The 23,795-nt window shown below is 44.6% G+C and overlaps 1 protein-coding gene across 1 annotated transcript; it reads right to left on the bottom strand.

Annotated features, from left to right (window-relative positions):
• Positions 1–441: 441 nt before the first annotated feature.
• Positions 442–16,209, bottom strand: LOC115074015 (keratin, type I cytoskeletal 47 kDa-like). Its single transcript, XM_029573083.1, has 8 exons — positions 15,295–16,209; positions 14,202–14,284; positions 13,780–13,936; positions 12,119–12,280; positions 11,801–11,926; positions 4,591–4,808; positions 3,507–3,598; positions 442–717 (listed from the first exon to the last, which is right to left on the bottom strand). The coding sequence occupies exons 1-8, from the start codon at positions 15,700–15,702 to the stop codon at positions 617–619; spliced, it is 1,347 nt and encodes a 448-aa protein (XP_029428943.1). The 5' UTR covers positions 15,703–16,209; the 3' UTR covers positions 442–616.
• Positions 16,210–23,795: the final 7,586 nt, after the last annotated feature.

Genomic DNA, 23,795 nt, shown 5'->3' with positions numbered 1-23,795 from the left:
CGTCAGGACCCAAAACCAAGGGACATAGTCACAGACAGAATGTGAATTTCAAACAATAACTACCTAAATAAACGGATAGAATTGTAAACAATAAAGTTTAAGTTTGGAACAGCAGACAGTGTCCAACCTGTTTTATTCTGATGCCTGCACCTCTACCGCACTCATCCAGTATCCACAACAAGAGTTTCCCCTACCCCAGAAGCCCTGGGCACATCCCAAGATGGTTCTGAGGGAGCACACTAAGTCCTCACAAAGTCCAACAGCCCCAGGGTATGGATTCTATGCTGGGGGGGGGGGGGTGGACGATAGACCTCCAGAAGCCCTGGAGGTCTATCGTCCACCCCCCCCCCCCCAGCATAGAATCCATACCCTGGGGCTGTTGGACTTTGTGAGGACTTAGTGTGCTCCCTGCCTTCCCAGATAATACCAGGAGAGAAGCTACATATTCAAAAGAAGGTTTATTGCATCATGGGCAGAAACCAGATTCAATTTGTGGGCTGTTTTCTTTTTCACCACTGAGCAAACATCTCTTTCTTTGGCCTCGTCAGAAAGAAGGATTTCTTCTGGGCAGCAGAGGCTCCTCGGTCTTTCCTCTTTCGTGCTCTTTGTAGATGGTTCAGCTCACAATGTCTTCCTTTTCCTGCACCTGCTGGGACATGACTTTGCCGTCCACTATTTCTTCGATAATCATCTTGTACTTTCTTCTTACAGATGGATCTGGAAAATTAAAAGGTTGTGAAAGTGTTATTTTTGAAAAGCGTTTGAATGAAAAGTAGCTCCCTCAGAACCATCTTGGGATGTGCCCTTCTTTTCCACCCTTTCCTACATCACCTGAGCAAGATAATTATTAGGCAGTTTAAAGAAGGTTGGACTTGAATGACCTCTGGTCTTCTTTCACTGTGAAGGGACAAATGGCTAATTTTCGGTCTTGTTCCCACAAACCATGTCGTCCCACTTGAGGTAGTCTGACCAGAAGAAACAGCTTCTGTCTAGCAGCATGGCAAGGTAAGACCATGGCAGCTATGTGGCAATGAAGCCCAAATATCCCATAGGTCAAATACATGAAGCAGTGGTCCATTTAGTTGACCTTTGTTTCTTTATCTGAGTTGCCAACTGCTCCTCTTACAGTGCCAGAAAATACTCTTAGGTTTTCACTTTGTCACTCCAGTAAAGGTTTTCATGCTGTATTGCTTTTCATTAAGTGCTTAAGATGTTTCCAGCTTTTGCTCCCTCTGCCTTGTATGCGTCTTTAACATTTGGAAGTACATGATGTAACTTATCTGGATTTCAGCAAAGCTTTCGATACGGTCCCTCAAAGAAGGCTCATGAACAAAATGAGAAGCCTGGGAGTGGGTCCAAAGGTGGTAGGATGGATTATAAACTGTTTGACAGATGACAATGAGTGGTGGTAAATAGAAGCTATTTTGAGGAGAGAAGAGTGATAAGTGGAGTGCCTCAAGGATCGATTCTGGGACCAGTTTTATTCAATATCTTTTTGAGCGACATAACAGAAGGGTTAGAAGGAAAGTTTTGTCTTTTTGCAGATGACACTAACATCTGCAACAGAATGGATACACCTAAAGACGTGGAGAAATAAAAAGTGATCTAAGAAAGCAGATTTGGCAGCTGGGATTCAATGCCAAGTAGGGCGGAGTCATGCATCTGGAGTGCAGAAATCCAAAGGAGCTGTATGTGTTGGGGGGGCCAGAGACTGCTGTGCAGAGACCAGGAAAGAGACCTCAGAGTGAAAGTGTCAGATGATCTGAGAGCAGCAAAGCAATATGACAAGGTGATGGCAAAAGTAGAAGAATGTTTGGATGTATCAAAAGAGGCAAAACCAGCAGGAAAAAGGTGATATTGCTCCTACATAAGAACATGCCATACTGGGTCAGACCAAGGATCCATCAAGCCCAGCATCCTGTTCCCAACAGAGGCCAAAGCAGGCCACAAGAACCTGGCAAGTAGCCAAACACTAAGTAGATCCCATGCTACTGATGCCATTAATAGCAGTGGCTACTCCCTCAGTCATGAGATAAGAGGCGATGTCCTTTTGTGGATTACAAACTGGCTAAAAGACAGGAAACAGAGAGTAGGATTAAATGGACAATTTTCTCAGATCCCTGAGGCACCAGTGCTTTTTAATATATTTATAAATAATCTGGAAAGGAATATGATGAGTGAGGTTATCAAATCTGTGCGCAAGTAATTTTTAATAATTGGGGGTACCTAGGATGGGGATAGGGGGCGGGTAGGAAAGGGGAAGGGAAGGGAAAGGGAAGTTAGGGTAGAGGGTAGGGAAGTTCCCTCCCAGTCCGCTCCTTAATTAGAGTGGACTGGGAGGGAACTGGGGAAGCCCGTTGATGCATCGCTGCATGATTTTTGCTTCAATGTGCCCCCCTTGCACACATCACCCACAATTTTATTACATGCGCACTGGTGCGTGCCAGGTAGTGCGCGCGCACATGGACGCATGCTTGTATTTTTAAAAATCTACCCCAATGTTCGGAAATATTTTTCATGGAAAGGGTGATAGATGCATGGGATGCAGTAGATGCAGTAGATGCATGGGATGCAGTAGATGCAGTAGATGAATGGGATGCATGGGATGCAGTAGATGCATGGGATGCAGTAGATGCATGGGACGCAGTAGATGCATGGGATGCAGTAGATGCATGGGACGCAGTAGATGCATGGGATGCTTTCCCAGTAGAGAGTGTTAAGATGAGAGCTGTAATGGAATTCAAAAGAGCTCGGGATAAACACAGAGGATCACTTGTGGCTAAGGGATGGAAATGAAGATAAGGACTAACCTGCACGCAGCGGCAGTTACTACTCGACAGAAAGCATGGGGGTAACCTGCACGGAGCGGCAGTTACTACTCGACAGAAAGCATGGGGGTAACCTGCACGGAGCGGCAGTTACTACTCGACAGAAAGCATGGGGGTAACCTGTATGCAGCGGCAGCTACTACTCGACAGAAAGCATGGGGCTAACCTGCACGCAGCGGCAGTTACTACTCGACAGAAAGCATGGGGCTAACCTGCACGCAGCGGCAGTTACTACTCGACAGAAAGCATGGGGCTAACCTGCACTCAGCGGCAGTTACTACTCGACAGAAAGCATGGGGCTAACCTGCACGCAGCGGCAGTTACTACTCGACAGAAAGCATGGGGGTAACCTGCACGCAGCGGCAGTTACTACTCGACAGAAAGCATGGGGGTAACCTGCACGCAGCGGCAGTTACTACTCGACAGAAAGCATGGGGATAACCTGCACACAGCAGTTGTTATCATATTAACAGATTGAAAGTAAATAAATTAAATTAAAAGAATAAATAAATAAAGCTGGCTGAACAGACTGGATGGATCCCTTAGGTCATTTTCTGCCATCATTTACTAAATTACTATGTTAAGTATAGTAATAAAAACTATTTCAACCTCACTCTGAAACTGAAGGATTTCAGTCCCACTGAAACACAAGATTCATAGGAAGACCTCATTTTTTACCTTTCTTAGAATCCACCGATGTCGCTGGTGAGTTTGAAGTCACCTTTAAGTGTGAAGAGTTCTGAAATGATGAGGAGGAGGAGGAGCTTCTCCTGCAGAGAAACCACATTCAGATTGATGGTTGTTAATATCTTCTACCATGGGCAGAAAAGAAGAGGTCACATATTAGCCTCACTAGGATCCTTTTTTATTTGTTCTATGAAACCTCAGCACTCTTCAAAGCCTAGTCAGTAGGGATGTGCCGGGAATATTTTTTTGCCTTTGGTTAATTTTTTATGCTTTTGGATAATATTTTTTCAGTTTATTTATTTGTTTCGGAAACTAATGTACCCTATTTATAGATAATGGTGTAGATTTTAAAAGGAGCGTGCACACATATATACATGATTTTATAACATGTGCGTGCAGGCGCGCATATGTTATAAAATCGTGGGTCGGCGCGCACAAGGGGGTGCACAATGGTGCACCTTGCATGCGTCGATCCGCGCTGCCTTCCCCTGTTCTCTTCCCCCTAGCCTGACCTTCCCCCCCCTTCCCCTAACCTTTCCCCCCCTAGCCCTACTCTAACCCCCCTGACCTTTGTCTTACCTTTTGCATCTGCCTCCGGGCAGGCGCAAGTTGCGAGTGCCGGCCAACTGCCGGCACGCAATCCCCAGCACAGCGTTATATCTACAAAAGTCTCTTTGAAAATGACCCTCTTAGGGGTTAATATTCAAAAGATCTAGCTGCCTGACTTCAGGAGATAGGGACCTAAATATACACAAATGAAAATTTCCCAGCACGGATTTTCAGCATTAGGACCCTAAATGCAGGCCCACATTTAGGAAACTAAAATTAGCCCAAAACTTAAGGGTTTAATGAGGTCAGGCACTCAGTTTTCTCTGAAAATTAATCTCATAGTGACCTTTGGATTTAGGACGGAAAGAGTCAAGAAATATTCTTCATCCCACCTAACACTGTATCATTGGAAAAAATCGGACTTCAACATCTAGTCTGGATATGTCTTTAGTGACAGTGTGAATCAACTTAGCCTGCCACGCTCTTAGAAGCACTTTGGTTTCTGATCCAGAATGCTTTTCCTCACCCCAGCTCTCCATCCAGCAGGCGGCGATAGGTCTCGATCTCCATCTCCAGCCTGGTCTTGACATCCAGCAGCTGCTGGTGCTCTAGGTTCTGGCGCTCTATGTCACATCTGACCTGCCCCAGTTGCTCCTCCACGTTGCCAATCACCTCTTGCATTTGTACCAGCTGAGCTCCGAAACGACACTCCGTATTTGCTAATGTTTCTTCCAGGGATTTTTTCTGATGGATGCAAAAGAAAGGCTCAGAGAGTTATTGAACAAGTCAAGTACTTTTTGATTGGAAAACACAAAGAATCTCCAGACTTTGAAAGAAAGAGATCTATTAGTGGTCCACCCTTATTATACTCGGCAGTACACAGTTTAGTTTATTAATACTATACCAGCTTTTTTTATAATAATCAAAGAAGTTTAGAGTAATACATAAAAATCCATAATATTAAGTTCTAATTAAACCAATCATAACATTAAATTAATCTAAACCAATCATTGACCAACATACAGTCCTGTCTAATATACAGTCACAAAATGTCATTGAGCATTGAGATTATATATACAAATACACATGGGATCAGAAATAGATATAATTTCTGTGAAACTGGAAGACATAATATCTCAGAGTGGCAGAATAAAGAATAACAAAATCACCAGGACTAGATAGTATTCATCCCCTCCTTCGGAAGGAACTCAATTGTGAAACTGCAGCCCTGTTTCTGGTGTTTGCAACCTATCATTTAAAGCTGCCACAGTACCACAGGTCTGGAGAGTGACCAATGGGAAGCCAGTTTTTAAAAAGAGTTCCAGGTTGAAGCTATTCTTAAAAGCAAAATTACTGATCATGTAACTAGACATTGTTTAATGGGGGAGAATCAACATGTTTTTTGCAAAGGGAAATCTTGCCTTATCAATTTAGTACATTTTTTGAGAGTGTAAATAAGCATATGGACATAGATAAGCTACCATAGTTACATATAGAAACATAGAAACATAGAAATGACGGCAGAAGAAGACCAAATGGCCCATCTAGTCTGCCCAGCAAGCTTCACACATATTTTCTCTCATACTTATCTGTTTCTCTTAGCTCTTGGTTCTATTTCCCTTCCACCCCCACCTTTAATGTAGAGAGCCGTGATGGAGCTGCATCCAAGTGAAATATCTAGCTTGATTCGTTAGGGGTAGTAGCTGCCGCAATAAGCAAGCTGCACCCATGCTTATTTGTTTTACCCAGACTATGTTATTAGCCCTTATTGGTTGTTTTTCTTCTCCCCTGCCGTTGAAGCAGGGAGCTATGCTGGATATGTGTGACGTATAAGTCTTCTCCCATGCCGTTGAAGCAGAGAGCCATGCTGGATGTGCATCGAAAGTGAAGTATCAGGCACATTTGGTTTGGGGTAGTAACCGCTGTAACAAGCCAGGTACTCCCCGCTTTGTGAGTGCGAACCCTCTTTTCTTCTCCCCTGCCGTTGAAGCAGAGAGCTCTGCTGGATGTGTGAAGTATCAGTTTTTCTTCTCCCCTGCCGTTGAATCAGAGAACTTTGCTGTATATGCATTGAAAGTGAAGTATCAGGCTTATTTGATTTGGGGTAGTAACCGCCGTAACAAGCCAGCTACTCCCCTCTTTGTGAGTGTGAATCCTTTTTTCCACATTTCCTCTTGCTGTTGAAGCTTAGAGCGATGTTGGAGTCACCGTAAGCCTGTGTATGTTTATTTAATAAGGGTATTGACTCCAGGCAGTAGCCATCATTCTGGCGAGTCACCCACTCTTCATTGGCAGCCTCTTGACTTTATGGATCCACAGTGTTTATCCCACGCCCCTTTGAAGTCCTTCACAGTTCTGGTCTTCACCACATCCTCCGGAAGTTGATAGTATATTTGGATTTTCAGCTCCTCAGGTATTTGAGAGGTCATGGGATTGAAGGCAGAGTCCTGTTGTGGATTTGTAATGACAAAAGACAGGAAACAGAGGGTGGGAATAAATGGTCATTTTTCCAAATGGAGAAAGGTCAATAGTGGAGTGCCCCAGTATTGGGACCTGTGCTATTTAGCATATTCATAATTGATCTGGAGAAAGGAATGATGGTTGAGGTGACCAAGTTTGCAGGTGGCACAAAATTGTTTCAAGTTGTTAAAACAGCAGCGGATTGTGAAGAACTGCTGAAGGACCTGCGAGATTAGGGACTGGGCTTCTAAATGTCAGATGCAATTTAATGTGGACAGATGCAAGGTAATGCATGCATGTAGGTACGAGTAATCCTAACGACAGGCACACGATGCTCAGATCTATGTGAATAGGCACCAATCAGAACAGGAGCCTGTGTGGACAATACCTTGAAATCTTTGGCTCAGTGTGTGGCAGCAATCAAAAAGGCAACTATAATGATAGAAATTATTTGGAAAGGGATAGAGAAGAAAACGGAGAATATGCACATTGGGGCTGATTTTAAAAGCCCTACGAGCGTAAATCCGGTGGGGGGTTACACGCAGCGGGTCTATTTTATAAAGCCCCGGGACGTGTCTAAGTCCCACGGCTTGCAGAAAGGGGTGGGGCGGGGGTGGGGTGGGGGCGGGGTCAGCGGCTCCCGGCACAGCGGCCATTTGCTGCTGTGCTGGGGATCGTGCGCCAGCAGTTGGCCGGCAGGCGCAAAAGGTATGACAAAACATTTGGGGGGGTAGAGTAGGGCTAGGGGGGAAAGGTTAGGGGAAGGGGTGGGAAGGTCAGGCTAGGGGGAAGGGAACGGGGGAAGGCAGCGCGGCTCGGCGCACGCAAGGTGCACGATTGTGCACCCCCTTGTGCGCACTGACCCCTGATTTTATAACTAGTGCGCTTGCCCCAGGTAGCAAGCGCACATGAACGCCCGCGCGCAACCTGCTAAAATCTACCCCATTGAGCACTGCATGCAATTCTGGTCTCCTGATCTCAAAAAGGACATAACTGAACAAGAAAAGGTACAGAGAAGGATAACAAAACTGATAAAGGGGATGGAAAAGCTCCCTTATGGAGAAAGACAAGGATTCTTTAGATTGGAAAAGAGAAGACTGAGGAGGGATATGACTGAAATGTATAAAATCCCCAGTGAGGTGGAACGGGTAAGCAGAGAACGGTTATTTACCCTTTCAGGCAATACTAGGACTAGGAGGCACTCCATGATACTAGCAACCAGAAGATGTGCAACAAATCATTAGAAGAAGTGTTTTTACCCAGCGCACAATCAAGCTATGGAATCTATTGGTGGGAGTTGAGGTCAGGGCAACTAACATGGTAGGGCTCAAAAGAGGACTGGACAAGTTCCTGAAGGAAAAGTCCACAAACAGTTATTAGCCAGGCAGACTTGGGAAAGCCAGCGCTCGCCACTTATCCCTGGGATGGAGATAGAAGAAGCAGATCAGCTTTTGGGATATGCTGGGTACTTGTGACCCAGACTGGCCACTGTTGGAGACAGGATGCTGGGCTCCATGGATCTTGGACTGGCCCAGGACAGCACTTATTATGTTTTTATAGATTCATAAAACAAAAATGATGGGGTCGACATTGAAACATTTTCAGCTAAGACTTGTCCGGCTGATTTACAAGGGATATTCAGCAGCATGTCTAAGCTGCTGAACATCCCCAAATAAGGCACTAGTTTGCCAGATAACTAGCTCCTCCCTGAAATGCCCATATCCTGCCCACCACCCGGCTGAGCATAGCCGGATAGTCAGCCACCACCACTCAGCTGGATAAGACCCTTCTTAACTAGTTAAGTAGGCACTGGATATCGGCCTCCATAATTTCTGTGAATAAATATAATCCAAAAATCCAGAATATTAAAATCAATATTACAAGTAACAAGAAACATAGAAACATAGAAACATAGAAATGACGGCAGAAGAAGACCAAACGGCCCATCCAGTCTGCCCAGCAAGCTTCACACATTTTTTTCTCATACTTATCTGTTTCTCTTAGCTCTTTGGTTCTATTTCCCTTCCACCCCCACCATTAATGTAGAGAGCAGTGATGGAGCTGCATCCAAGTGAAATATCAAGCTTGATTAGTTAGGGGTAGTAGGGGAAGTAACTGCCGCAATAAGCAAGCTACACCCATGCTTATTTGTTTTACCCAGACTATGTTATTCAGCCCTTATTGGTTGTTTTTCTTCTCCCCTGCCGTTGAAGCAGGGAGCTATGCTGGATATGCGTGTGGTATCAGTTTTTCTTCTCCCCTGCCGTTGAAGCAGAGAGCTATGCTGGATATGCGTGCAGTATCAGTTTTTCTTCTCCCCTGCCATTGAAGCAGAGAGCTATGCTGGAAATGCATTGAAAGTGAAGTATCAGGCTTATTTGGTTTGGGGTAGTAACCGCCGTAACAAGCCAGCTACTCCCCGCTTTGTGAGTGCGAATCCTTTTTTCTTCTCCCCTGCCGTTGAAGCAGAGAGCTATGCTGGATATGCGTGTGGTATCAGTTTTTCTTCTCCCCTGCCGTTGAAGCAGAGAGCTATGCTGGATATGCGTGAAGTATCAGTTTTTCTTCTCCCCTGCCATTGAAGCAGAGAGCTATGCTGGATATGCGTGAAGTATCAGTTTTTCTTCTCCCCTGCCGTTGAAGCAGAGAGCTATGCTGGATATGCATTGAAAGTGAAGTATCAGGCTTATTTGGTTTGGGGTAGTAACCGCCGTAACAAGCCAGCTACTCCCCGCTTTGTGAGTGCGAATCCTTTTTTCTTCTCCCCTGCCGTTGAAGCAGAGAGCTATGCTGGATATGCGTGAAGTATCAGTTTTTCTTCTCCCCTGCCGTTGAAGCAGGGAGCTATGCTGGATATGCGTGAAGTATCAGTTTTTCTTCTCCCCTGCCGTTGAAGCAGAGAGCTATGCTGGATATGCATTGAAAGTGAAGTATCAGGCTTATTTGGTTTGGGGTAGTAACCGCCGTAACAAGCCAGCTACAACTTAATCTTCTTAAAAGCTTGTTTAAATATCCAGGATTTTAATCCTTTGCTGAATTTCATATAACTCAGCTCAGATTAGAGATCTGGTGGCCTAGCTGCACAACACTTGTAACGGTTATGAGAATGCTTGCCAACTAGTGTCCTCTAGTCTGACTCAGAAGGAGAAGGAACTAGACCGTAAAAGTCTTATTGACATATAGACTCTTATTAAGACTGAAAAATATGTAGATTGGCCTCTAATTAGGGATTTGCAAACCAGGATGGGGAGGCAGAGCAGCATTTCCAACAAGTATAACCTTTGCTGTGGTGTTCTGGAAAAGTTGCAGACATTTTAAGGCAACCCCAGAAAGTCCTTGCTATAACCCGTTGTAGTAATCAAGTCATGACAAAATAAAAGGTATGGGCTAAGGTGTGCAGATCCATATTCAGTGTGCTTGTCCAGCCAGAAAAATGCCAGGGTTTAAAAATCTCACCGTCTGCCCTGGACTTAACCGTTTAACTTCTTATCTAGCTAAAAGGTTATTCTGATAAGTCCTGGGGCGAGGTGGGTTATCTAGCTAAATTAGCCGGATTTTCAGTGATATTTAGCTAACATAGGCCTGGATTTAGCAAAATGCACTAAATATCACATGCGATAGGAAAAGGGGTGTGTTTTATGGTAATAGGCAGTATTATATTATATTTTTGTACTTTGTGATAAGTGCCAGAATTGTATTTCCTACTTACAACCACTGGGGGGACCATTAAAAGCAGCTGGAGATCCAGCCCAGCTATCAGGGCCCTGTCTACAATCATGGGGGGGAGAGAGAGAGAGAGAGACTAGCCATAATGCCCTCTCCCTAGATAGGTATTTATACCTCTATATGAGGCCTACCTAGTCACTGGAGGTGAAAGTTTAGGTAGTAGTGTAGGGGTTAGGGGCCACTTTGACATTCAAAGTGAGATGTACGAACAGAACAGTGCTCTCTTGTGAAGGTTTGATGACCTTCGGAGTGAGGAAACTCACCCAAAGATGAGATTTGACTAATACTTAAACTTTCACCTCGAGTGAAAAGGTAGGCCTCATGTAGAGGTATAAATACCTACCAAGTATGAGGGCATTATGGCTTTTTCTTCTCTCTCTCTCTCCCCTGATAGCTAGGCTGGATCTCCAGTAGCTAAAGCCCTATCACATGGCTTTAGTTAAAATATGCCATAAAGCCATGCAATATGGCTTTGCAAATTATGAAGCTTGGCCACAAATCCCAACTCAGTGGCTAAGTTTCCTAGTCAGCCAGTGACTGAATATGGACCTCTTGACTCTAAGTTGGTCTGTATATACATCAAAAAGGAATGCTTTTTATATTTAAAATGACATGCCGGTTTGATCTGTACATAAATTTCCTGTGCCCCCTTATTGTGTGTCTTTGTGACTTACCATTCATTGAGGCCGATGCTATAAAAAATGCGGAAAGCGGGCACTGAAAAGTCAGTGCCCACTTTCTTAACGAGCGCATGGCATCCGCAAGGGGGGGCGCCATGCTATATGCAAATTAGGGGGCCGTGCTAGTAAGGAGGTGCTAGGGTTGCTTGCGCGACCTTAGTGCCTCCTTGCTAACGCGACCCCGCAGTTACCGGTGGTCTGCGGTTATGAACACCGACACCGATAAACTCGGCGTCGGTTTTCATAACTGCAGTCCACTGATTACGAAGACCGACGCCGAGTTTACTGGCATCGGTTTTCATAATGCAATCGGCCGGTTATGAAAATCGACGCCGATATAATCCGGCAGCTGAGGTTTTTTGTTTTGTTTTTTTTTAACTTTTAAAGAAGTACAGAAAAGCAGGTTTTTTTCTGCTTTTCTGTACTTCTTTTCAATGCGCTCGGTTATGAACGCCTGCTCCAGGCAAGCGTTAATATCTGAGCGATAAATGTGTGTCTGAGAAGCACATTTATTGTTTTGCATTGGAGTGATTGAGTAATAGCCTCCTTCACGTGCATTTGCATGTGATGAGCTCTATCTCATTTACTCCACGTCGGACGCACATTAAATAGGCACTAATCCCCCTATTGCATTAGGGGTGTATTAGTGCCTATTTAACCCTCATCCGACTGCGGGTTATACAAGGCGCTCGGCTGAGCGCACTGTATTGCATGGGCCCCATTGTAAAAGCGATGCACCTTAAACAAGCATCCCTGCCTAATCAGAAGGTCTGTAAGAGAGTACGTCTTGAGAACCTGAAAGGTGATCTTAGCACCGAGACAAACATATGGCTGTTAAAGCGGCAATGGGGTGTGCCAACTATCACATACCATGGCCAGCTGGGACTGCAGCTCTATCTCCAGCCCCTGGAGTGTACGCCTCAGGTCGGTTATCTCAGTCTTGCTTGTCTGCTGCTGCTGCACACCTGCTGATATCTCCTTCTGCAGCTGTCCACTCTGAGCAAGGAAGAAAGCAGGGAAAATCCCAGTTCAACTTAGACAAAACCTGCTTTTACCGCAATCAGAATGAAGGTGGTGAGGCGCAGCGATATGTGAGATACAAGGCTCTGCCTTCCAGACTTGAGGATGGTAGCTGAAGCCTCACACAGCATCCTGGATTAGAATGAGATGCAGGTAGTGCTTTTTCACCTTTTGTTTGAACCACTCCTCGGCATCTCTGCGATTCTTCTCAGCGAGGGCTTCGTAGTCCTCTCTCATGTCGTTCAGAACCTTGGTCAGGTCGATCCCTGGAGCTGCGTCCATCTCTACATTCAACTGGCCAACAGCACTGCCTTGCAAAGCTTGAATTTCCTGGAGAAAAAGAAAGTCAAAAGATCTTTAAAAACAAAGTATTTAAGTACAGTAAAGAACATTTAACGTGCAGTAAAGGCAATAATCTAAGTTCCCTAAAGTTTCCATGATAAAGTGCCAGATACACAATCCTGTTTGCCTTCCTTTCATGGGTATCAACTCATATAGTAAATGTAGAACCCCACTGAAGTAACCTGGAGAACTAACTAATTAATAAAATGCAAGAACAAATATTTAGAATGAGAGGAATGATCTTGCAGCTTTGAGATTTTTTTAATCTCTAATGGCTCTGAAGCAGGAAGTGTTAGATACAGATTAAGTTGAAACGGTCATATGAGTGCAATTTTAAAAGGGATTCTTCATGGGTAAAGAGAAAGCCCCTTTGAAAATCCAAGTCCCACCACCAGTGCAGGGAAAGGTGGTGGAGGCAGGGCTGAGGCCGAGGCCAGACCTCTCCTGACAAAGTGCACGTATGTATTTCCTGATGGGGAGTTTGCACCTAGAAGACCGACCCTAGGGAGGTGCCGGGCCCCATTAACCCATTACATCCCCTAAATAGGACATTGGGATATGATGGGTTAACATTTTTGTGCTGCACGTGAGCCTCTTGCCCCTCCCTGAGGATCTCCTAATCTGGAGAGGGATCTCCTCCCGTAAGATTTCCTGAGCACGGGGGAAATAGTGCAGCCAGTGGCGCTACATCCGACACTCAGCCGCCTGTAGCTTGGGAAGAAGAGGCAGTTATTCAGCCTCGCATTGGAGGCTGGCCCTGGTGTTGGGCTGTTGTTTTCTCTTCCCCGCAGCTGCGTTGAAAAGGAGGCAGCAGTCGGACGATGTTGCACCCCGCCTCCTCCCGGCACTGGGGCAGGGGGAGGGGATATCTTGGCAGTGGCCCCAGTCGGCTTCCCCTCGGAAGGGCCTTGCTCTATCATGGCCCCGACGGGTAAAGGAGTTTTCTCTTGGCAAGCATACAAGCACCACAGGGAGTCTGAGACTCTTTAAAGAGATGCTGCATCTGGTAATGTGACAACATCCAACTCTGCCAAGGCAGTTTTCAGTCTGCCTGTCCTGGAGTGGAGGTAGCCACAGCCCATACGTCAGTTTTCAAAGAGACAGTTCAAGCCATCGATAACGTTGCCTGTCTAACGGCTTGTATTGAATATGGAGCAGGTGGCACTACTCAAACAAGGGTTGTGCCTCTTCCTTTTTGAAATACTGCATTTGAAACATATCACAGTCATTGTCCTCACTGGAATATATAAGAAGGGATCATAAAATATTCAATGACATATTATTTTTGATAAAAGCTCCTGGCAGCAAACCCTACATCCCTGCATTATGCAAGGAGGGTGCTTACTAGATGACATGGCTGGCAAACAACAGAGACCTTCTTTTCAGTGGCATGCAGCTGTTCTTGTGTTGGCTGTCTGCTGATGCTCCTAACTTCCCTGTAAATGCGCGGGGGGAAGCTGCGGCATGCAGGCGGAAGTGTGCCTCACCTCCTGGTGGTTCTGCTTGAGGAAGGCCAGCTCCTCGGTCAGGCTCTCTATGTGCATCTCCAGCTCAGCCTTGGACAGGGTCAGATCGTCCAGGACTCTGCGCAGGCCGTTGATGTCGGCCTCCACGCTCTGGCGCATGGCCAGCTCATTCTCAAACCTTAAACACAAACGAAAGCATTCAGCTTCAGAAAAACCCTTCTCAGTAAGCAGCCGGGTCCCGGAGTACTGGGTGTTTAGGTAGCAGTTACCTCCCACGTGTGTTCCAAGGCCTATTGACAGAGCACTCACAGTCTGGGCTTTGCATGCATTCTGGATTACATATGAATAGATCACTTAAGTTTTATTTAAACAGGAGGCAAGAGGGGAAAATAAGCACAAAAAGAGCATTCGTGTCAGGTTGTGGCCTGCCCGGAGAAACTCACTTCTGCCTGAAGTCATCGGCCGCCAGCCGGGCATTGTCAATCTGCAGAAGGATCCTGGCGTTCTCAATGGTGCAGGAGAGAATCTGGGAAGCAGGAGAGAAGAAGCACGGTGAGGGTGTGAATAGTGTCCTGTCTGAGACGGACTCCTGAATGCTTCCGTAACACAGAAGAGAGGATGCTGGGAATAATCATTTGTGTTTGCTGTCGACATGATGGGTTAAATTTTAAGTAGACCGCTTAGTGCTAACAGACATGGATACTCTGGAGCCACATTTACTGTAGGAACATTTTAATATGAATATCAGCCCTGTGTTAGGTGGGTAGCAAGTACCTGTGTATCCTGATGCAGCACGGGAGAGTAAGGAAATGCCACACGCGTGGAGCTTCCTCCCACCCGGAGCTAAACACGTCCCCGGGAGTGCGCATCATGAAATACACCGACGTTTTAGCCGCTATGTGGGGATTTTCTGAAGGTGAGGACTAACTGGCTATAATCTTTTTAACAGGCTCAAGCAGAAAACAACTGGAAGGCCTCTGATGACCGCTGGGCTGGGGAGTTTGCATGAAGTTGCTCTTTTACAGAGAAGCACACTGGCAAATTTATATTTCATTCTTCAGGAATTCCCTGATACACGAAGCCAGAGGAATGCAAGAAGAAAACAGATCGAAAGACCTGAAGAATGAAACTGAAATACATAAAAAGGTCCCTAATAATCAACACGGAAATATCCTGCCTATCTATGTATATATATATACAATACAAGAATAACTGAAAACCTTTTATTAATGCAAGGTAACAATATGAATGTAACAAATATGTTAGAGAATTATCTTAATCAAAAGAAAACCCTGGGTAAAAACAGTGGGAAACGTGAACCTGTTGCAGGGCTTAGAGCCAGCACTCCCCTTAGCAAATGGCACCTTACAGGAATAGAAGGGCAAAACTGTGCTGCTCTGTCAAGGGTGAAATGCTTTTATCCCATAACCCGCATGGCCTCACTTCTGCTAAATACTGCAAAGAGGACAAAGAATGCTTTACTCTGAAATTTTAGCTGTAAACACACTAAGAAGCTGCACAAAGAAGATGAGTTACCTGGTTCTTTAGGTCTTCGATTATCTGGTAATATTTGCTGTAGTCACGGATGGTTCCAGCAGTGCCACTGCCGACTTGCTTCTCATACCACTGCTTGATTTTGATCTCCAGCCCGGTGTTCACCTCCTCCAAGGCTCGCACCTTTTCCAGGTAGGCAGCCAGGCGGTCATTGAGGTTCTGCATGGTTCGTTTCTCCCCACCATCAAGAAACCCATCTCCACCACCAAACCCACCACCAAAGCCCCCAGCTGAGCCCCCACCATAACCACCACCAAATCCATAGGAGGCCACCGAACCTCCACTAAAGCCACCAAAACCAATTCCGCCAACCTGTACACTTTGCTCAACAACCCTTTGGGATAAGCTGCCCTGGCTGGGGCCAGTAAGGGAGTAGCGAAAAGAGGCCATGGTGATGCGGTGCAGGGCAGAAGCCTTTCAGGTGTAGCACGATAGCTGGGGTCGAGAGAGAGAGAGAACCCTGGCTCAAGCAGTTCTATAGCCTTTATATGGAGAAAGAAGGGGGTGTTTCATTTGTAAAGTCCACCTCCCCTCAAAGCAATATACTTATCTTGCTAGCACAGCCCCCGATGCACAAGCCCATGGAAACCTAATCTGTTCACCTTTTTCGCAAATCTTTTGCCCTAGAGGTATTTGTTGGAGAATAATGGAAAAGGCTGGGCTGAAGCTAAGCTTTTTATGAAAATATGCCTTCCTTCTTGGCAGTGTCATTAATGCTAACTCTCTCTACATATTCATCCCTTTCAGTGTTATCTCTGCAGCTGTTTGAGGTGGGAATGGTGACAAGCTGACAGGTAGCTTAATCTGTACATCAGGGGAGGAGACCAGATACTTGTTTACCTGGAATCTTATAATACTGGGGTCTGACATTCTTAGTGCATTTGACTTTAGATTTATAGTTCCAAGTTTTGTGAAATACGTAAAATGCTGAATAGTTATTGGAAACATAAAATATATAGAGATTAGTATTTTGATTCAGGGGGTCCTTCTTACTATAGTTAAAACATTTTCTCTCCAGCAGAGGTAATTGCTATAATTAAAGCACATACCAGAAAACCTGTTTTACACTAATGGAATACCTCCTTTGACCCGGAAAACAGAGGGTATAGGAAGGGTGGGGTCGAGCCCTATTCTTAAACATAGAACTCAGATAACAAATAAACATTTTCTTGTGTTAAGGACAAGAGTTTAAGGAGAAAGGTATCTTAAAAATTCACATGTTCTTCTGTCTGGGATGGCTGTTCCACTATGTAACAGAGGAAAACCACCTAAAACTGTCATGAGTGGTAATCTGGGTAGCCTGGAAGAATGGCTCAAACGTTTACCAGCTAAGTTTGAGTGTAGTATATAATGGGAGACAAGATGTTGGTATGTCCCAAAGAGGAGATGGATTGCAAGATGATCATGTCCAATGACCTCAAGGTCACAAACCAGCATAACAAGGCAGTGGTAAGAGCCAGAGGAATGCCAAAGTGGGTATGAGGAAGCAATGCCCGGAGTAAAAAGGAGCTGATAATGCCTCATCTATGGATGGTATCCAGGTCTAAAGGTCATGCCTCTGAAAGAATATAGACAGATAGGCAGGCAGATAAGGGCTACCAAACTTGTTTTACCACCAGAGGACAAATAATGGGAAAATTCACTTTTTGCCAAATAGCAACAATTGTAAAAGCAGATATTATTAATTTATTTAGGGAAAAAGGATATTCGTCATGGGCTGAAAAAAGATATCTGGAGCGCATGGAAGGAGAAGCCACTACAGCTAGGTGTGGAAAGGTTGTGTCCTTGTGTCAGGGTCCTTTCGTGGATTACAAACTATTTATTTATTTATTTAACAATGTTTGTATACCGCTTTTACAAACTATGTTTAATCAAAACGGTTTACATGTAAGATCATTTTCTAAAAAAATTAAATTAAAAAAGTTGAAAACAAAGAGAAATGAGAGAAATATAAAATTACAAAAAACATATTATAAATGAAATAGATTATTAAAAAATAAAAGAAATTAATTTATATTAAACAAATAAGAAAGTAAATATATACGGTGCCATGTAGATAATATGCAAATGTTATTGGCGAATGTAATTTGCCACATTAAGCTATCTTGTTGGTATAGTTTTAAATGCAGTTTGGAATAAATGGGTTTATAATGATTTTTTGAATTGATGTGGATTAGATATGGATCTTAATGAGTCTGGTAGGGCATTCCAAAGAATTGGGCCAGTAACTGAAAAAGCTCTTTTTCTAGTGATCTCTAGACGAGCCTGACGGGGTGAAGGAATATCTAGCAAATTTTTATTCATTGATCTTAAGTGCCTAGTGGGTTTGTATATACGAAGAAGAGCGTATAAAGAAGTGGAGTTAGGATTATGAATAAGTGAATGTATAATAGTTAGGATTTTGAATTGTATTCTGTATTTGATTGGTAGCTAATGCAATGACTGAAGTATTGGAGTAATATGATTTTTGACTGAGGAATTTGTTAAGATGCGTGCAGCTGAATTTTGAATAACTTGAAGTGGTTGAAGTGCATTATCTGGAAGACCTATGTATTAGGAATTGCAATAATCAAGCCCAGAAAAAATAAGAGACTGTAGAATAGTCCGGAAATTGTGAAAAAATAATAGGGGGCGGAGACATTTCAAGAGTTGTAGTTTAAAGAAAGAGTTTCCGGTAACCAAAGATATATGTTGTTTTAATGTTAGATCTGAATTAATGGTGATACCTAGATTTTTTGCTGATTTAGAAATGGGGATAGAAACTCCATTACATTGTAAATGAGAAGGGGGACCTATAGATGAATCAGATATTGAAGTAAGATGGACTATTTCAGTTTTAGCTGGATTTAATTTTAACCGGTTATGAGATAACCATGTGTCTATAGTTGTCAAGTACAAAGATAATAATGACAAAGTATGTGTCCAAGAAGAACTGTAGGGTTTCATGAACTGTAAATCATCGGCATAAATTTTAAACTGTACATTTAAAGAAGCAAGAGTACGGCAAAGAGGTAGCAAATAGATATTAAAAAGAATAGGAGATAAAGAAGAACCTTGGGGAACACCTGATGCAATAGTATATGGATCAGAGGAGTGATTGTCTATGTTAACTTGTTGAATACGGTTAGATAGAAATGAAATAAACCATTATAATACATGACCTGAAATACCTATGGATGTAAGAATAGAAATAAGTATCTGATGATCAACTGTATCAAAAGCTGCGGATATATCTAAGAAAACAATGATGTAAAATGTATAAGAGTCAAAAGCTCGGAATATGGTGTCAAAAGAGGTTAATAGAAGAGTTTCGGTAGAACTAGTTAAAAGATAGAAAACAGAGAGTAGGATTAAATGGACAATTTTCTCAGTGGAAGGGAGTGGGCAGTGGAGTGCCTCAGGGATCTGTATTGGGACCCTTACTTTTCAATATATTTATAAATGATCTGGAAAGAAATACGACGAGTGAGGTAATCAAATTTGCAGATGATACAAAATTATTCAGAGTAGTTAAATCACAAGTGGATTGTGATAAATTGCAGGAAGACCTTGTGAGACTAGAAAATTGGGCATCCAAATGGCAGATAAAATTTAATGAGGATAAGTGCAAGGTGATGCATATAGGGAACAATAACCCAAGCTATAGTTACACAATGTTAGGTTCCATATTAGGAGCTACCACCCAAGAAAGAGATCTAGGCGTCATAGTGGATAACACATTGAAATCGTCGGTTCAGTGTGCTACGGCAGTCAAAAAAGCAAACAGAATGTTGGGAATTATTAAAAAGGGAATGGTGAATAAAACGGAAAATGTCATAATGCCTCTGTATCGCTCCATGGTGAGACTGCACCTTGAATACTGTGTACAGTTCTAGTCGCCGAATCTCAAAAAAGATATAGTTGCAATGGAGAAGGTACAGAGAAGGGCTACCAAAATGATAAAGGGGATGAAACAGCTTTCCTATGAGGAAAGGCTAAAGAGGTTAGGACTTTTCAGCTTGGAGAAGAGACGACTGAGGGGGGATATGATAGAGGTGTTTAAAATCATGAGAGGTCTAGAACGGGTAGATGTGACTCGGTTATTTACTCTTTTGGATAATAGAAGGACTAGGGGGCACTCCATGAAGTTAGCATGGAGTGCCCCCTTATAAGATACGCGCGGCTAAGCGCGTATCTTATAAAATCCAGCGTACTTTTGTTCGCGCCTGGTACGCGAACAAAAGTACGAGCGCGCGTATGTTTTTAAAATCTACCTCTATATTTTCTGTGCGAAAATAAAGTAGGACTTACTTGCATAAAACCTGATTTACATGCGCAAAGTTCATATATTTTAAAAAATGCGCATATAAATTAAATTACCAGTTTACCAATTACTCCACCAGTTTGTCCAGTCTTTCTCCTGGTCATTGAGGCCCTCCTGTTTCTTCAGCCTGAAGCCCCTCTAGTTCACCCAGACCTCCCATCCAGTCAGTACTACACAATAAAGTCTATGGTCTGTTATCTATTTCTATTTATTAAAAGTTTATTATCCACACTTATTGAAGTGGATTACAGGATAAAATGTACATACTCCATACCACAAACATTATAGAAAGGCTCAAAAATTAAGAGCAGAAAAACACATTTACAGTCTGTACTTCCAGTGATTTGAAACCAGGTGGCGCCTGCAGGAGGTCAAACTGCTTTTAGGTTCAACAGCAGGTGGGCCAGATCAGAGTAGGACAAGCCCTTCACTTGCTGTCTTAAACAAATGGGTCCTCAACTCCTCTTTAACGGGCCGATACAGAAAAACCCGCGGGAGAGCCGGCGACCGCCTGCTCTCCTGGGCGCGCGATTCAGAAAAAAAAAATGTAAATGAGGGCCCTCGGTAAAAGGAGGCGCTAGGGACACTAGCGCGTCCCTAGTGCCTCCTTTTTGACAGAAGCGGCGGCTGTCAGTGGGTTTGACAGCTGACGCTCAATTTTACCGGCGTCGGTTCTCGAGCCCGCTGACAGCCACAGGCTCGGAAAACGGATGCCGGCAAAATTGAGCGTCCATCTTCTAACCCACGGGCCGCGGGCAGATTTTTTAAATTATTTTTTTAATTTTAAATTTTTTTTATTTTTGGGGCCTCTGACTTAATATCGCTATGATCTTAAGTTGGACGGTGTACAGAAAAGCAGTTTTTCTGCTTTTCTCTACACTTTCCCAGGGTGGGCCAAAATTAACTCCTGCCTTTGGCAGGCGTTCATTTCTAAAAGTTAAATGTGCGGCTTTGCCGCACATTTTACTTTCTGAATCGCAAGGGAACGACTAATAGGCCCATCAACATGCATTTGCATGTTGCAGGCACTATCAGTTTCAGGGGGGTTGGCCCTGCGTTTTCCACGTGCTATATTACCCCTTACTGTATAAGGGGTAAAAATAGCGCGTCAAAAATGTGAGGCCAAACGGGGTGTAACAGTGCGCTCGGCCTGAGCACACTTTACTGCATCGGCCCGTTTAAGAGTAACGGCATTCAATGAGCAGGACATCTCTGGCAAAGAGTTCCATAGAACTGGACCTGCAATGGAAAATGCCCTCTCTCCAGTGGACTCCGGATGTGCAGACTTTACCAAGGAAATTTCCAGCAAAGCCTTGCCCCCCCCAGACCTGAGCGATTGAGTGGATTTGTATATCTGCAAAACTGTACTGTCCTGGGAATCTGGATCTCCATGACTAAGCAGATGTATTCATGAGACCGATTACACTAGATAGTTAGCAGGTATAAAATGACATAAGAGCATAAGAAATTGTCATGCTGGGTCAGACCAAGGGTCCATCAAGCCCAGCATCCTGTTTCCAACAGAGGCCAAACCAGGCCACAAGAACCTGGCAAATACCCAAACACTAAGAAGATCCCATGCTACTGATGCAATTAATAGCAGAGGCAATTCCCTAAGTAAACTTGATGAATAGCAGTTAATGGACTTCTCCTCCATGAACTTATCCAAACCTTTTTAAAACCCAGCTACACTAACCACTAACCACATCCTCTGGCAACAAATTCCAGAGCTTAATTGTGCATTGAGGGGTAGATTTTCAGACCGCGCGAATAGGCGTACTTTTGCTGGCGCATCAGGCGCCAGCAAAAGTACGCGGGATTTTAGTAGATACGCGCGGAGCCGCGCATATCCGCTAAAATCCGGGATTGGCACGCGCAAGGCTATGGATTCTGTATAGCCGGCGCGCGCCGAGCCGCGCAGCCTACCTCCGTTCCCTCCCCTCACCTTCCCCTCCCTTCCCCTACCTAACCCACCCGCCCGGCCCTGTCTAAACCCCATCCTTACCTTTGTCGGGGGATTTACGCCTCCCGGAGGGAGGCGTAAATCCCCGCGCGCCAGCGGGCCGCTAGCGCGCTGGGATGCAACCTGGGGGCGGGTCCGGAGGGCGCGGCCACGCCCCCGGACCGCCTCGGGCCGTAACCACGCCCCCGGACCCGCTCCCGACACGCCCCCAAAACGGCGCTGCGCTCGGTCCCGCCCCCGACACGCCCCCTCCGAAAACCCCGGGACTTACGCGAGTCCCGGGGCTCTGCGCGCGCCGGTAGGCCTATGTAAAATAGGCTCACCGGCGCGCAGGGCCCTGCTCGCCTAAATCCGCCCGGATTTGGGCGGATTTAGGCGAGCAGGGCTCTTAAAATCCGCCCCTGAGTGAAAAAGAATTTTCTCTGATTAGTCTTAAATGTGCTACTTGCCAACTTCATGGAGTGGCCCCTAGTCCTTCTATTATCTGAATGAGTAAATAACCGATTCACATCTTCTTGTTGAAGACCTCTCATGATCTTAAAGACCTCTATCATATCCCCCCTCAGCTGTCTCTTCTCCAAGCTGAACAGCCCTAACCTCTTCAGCCTTTCCTTATAGGGTTGTTCCATCCCCTTTATCATTTTGGTTGCCCTTCTCGGTACCTTCTCCATCGCAACTATATCTTTTTTGAGATGCGGCGACCAGAATTGAGTAAGTCGCTTTTAAAATAGCAACCTAGTGCATGACTGTCAGCCCCGCTCTGGAACACCCCTAGATCACCCATGATTATGTGCATATATGTGAACCTGAATCAGAATTTACACACTTAGGGGTAGTTGTTAAAATGTCACACGCACACATCCACATGCAACTGCTACCCGGCGCGCACACATGGACATGCAATTAAGGAGCGTCCTGGGAGGGAAATTCCCAACCCCCTAGCCTAACCTCCCTTCCCCTTCTCCTATCCTGCCCTCCCCCATCCCTATCCTATCCCCTTCCCCTATCCTGCCCTCCCCCATCCCCATCCCTTTCCTTCTTACCCCAAGTTATTGATTCCCTGTTACATGTAACTGCTTTTCTGCACTATTGTTCAAATTGTAAAGTTTATTTAATTGCACCCCTGTTTCTTGTGAACCAGCATGATGGGACTACCCTCTTGAATGTTGGTATATAAAAAAACTTAAATAAATAAATAAATAAATAAATAAATAAATACCCCCAAATTAGTTATCCTACCTTTTGCTCCTGCTTCTGAGCAGGAGCAAGTTATGTGCGCCGGCACCCTGCCGGCGTGCGATCCCCCGGCACAGCAGTAAATGGCCGCTTGCCGGGTGCCTCTAGCACCGTCCCTCCCCGCCCACGGACTGCCCCGATCAGGTGACCATATTATACGGATTTAATGAATCCACTGTAGAGTGAATTTTCAAAACGTTACACGCATGGAATGCCCTTCCGGAGGAAGTGGTAAAGACTAAAACTGTGAAGGATTTCAAAGGGGCGTGGGATAAACACTGTGGATCCATAAAGGCTAGAGGATGGGAATAAATATAAAAGGTTGGGGGTAACCTGTTCGGAGTGGCAGTTACTACCCTTTACAGAAATGTGGGTACTTGCCAGGTTCTTGTGGCCTGGATTGGCCACTGTTGGAAACAGGATGCTGGGCTTGATGGACCCTTGGTCTGACCCAGTATGGCAATTTCTTATGTTCTTATGTGGGGGTAACCTGCATGGAGCAGCAGTTATTACCTTGGGAAGGTTGCTGCGCAGACTAGATGGACCATTTTGGTACTTTTCTGCCGTCATTATGTTACTATGTTACACGCATCCCGGCGGTTTACGTGCGTGTCCGGGCCCTTTGAATATTGGCCAGGCACGCATAAAATCCAGCCCATACTTTTGATGTTTGTAAAATGCGGATTGCTCAAATACATGCTATTTACGTGGGTAATGTTTTGAAAATTCACTCTTCGGTGGATTCATTAAATCCGTATAATATGGTCACCTGATTGGAAATAGCAGATGTTTCCTACAAGAGACCTGTTTAATTGAACTCCCAGCATTATGCTAGGCCTTCAGGCTCCTTTTTCATCTCCTAACATTGTAAGAATCCTAGATGTTATCAAAGGTGGTCTTTTTGGTAAACTTAACACTACATGTGCATAGAGTTTCTCCACTTTAAAGCAGCCAAGCCATGACATTGCTCAAGTGTGTATG

Source organism: Rhinatrema bivittatum, chromosome 12, assembly GCF_901001135.1.
Source record: "Rhinatrema bivittatum chromosome 12, aRhiBiv1.1, whole genome shotgun sequence".
Classification (NCBI taxonomy): Eukaryota; Metazoa; Chordata; class Amphibia; order Gymnophiona; family Rhinatrematidae; genus Rhinatrema; species Rhinatrema bivittatum.
The sequence above is the reverse complement of the archived record's forward strand: the minus strand, read 5'-3'. Positions and strand labels throughout refer to the sequence as shown.

Coding starts and splice junctions, on each gene's coding strand:
- LOC115074015 (XM_029573083.1), bottom strand. CDS start 15,702: ATGGCCTCTTTTCGCTACTCCCTTACTGGCCCCAGCCAGGGCAGCTTA. Junction 3,599..4,590: donor CTGCTGGATGGAGAGCTGGG/GTGAGGAAAAGC, acceptor GTTTCTCTGCAG/GAGAAGCTCCTCCTCCTCCT. Junction 718..3,506: donor ATCGGTGGATTCTAAGAAAG/GTAAAAAATGAG, acceptor TTAATTTTCCAG/ATCCATCTGTAAGAAGAAAG.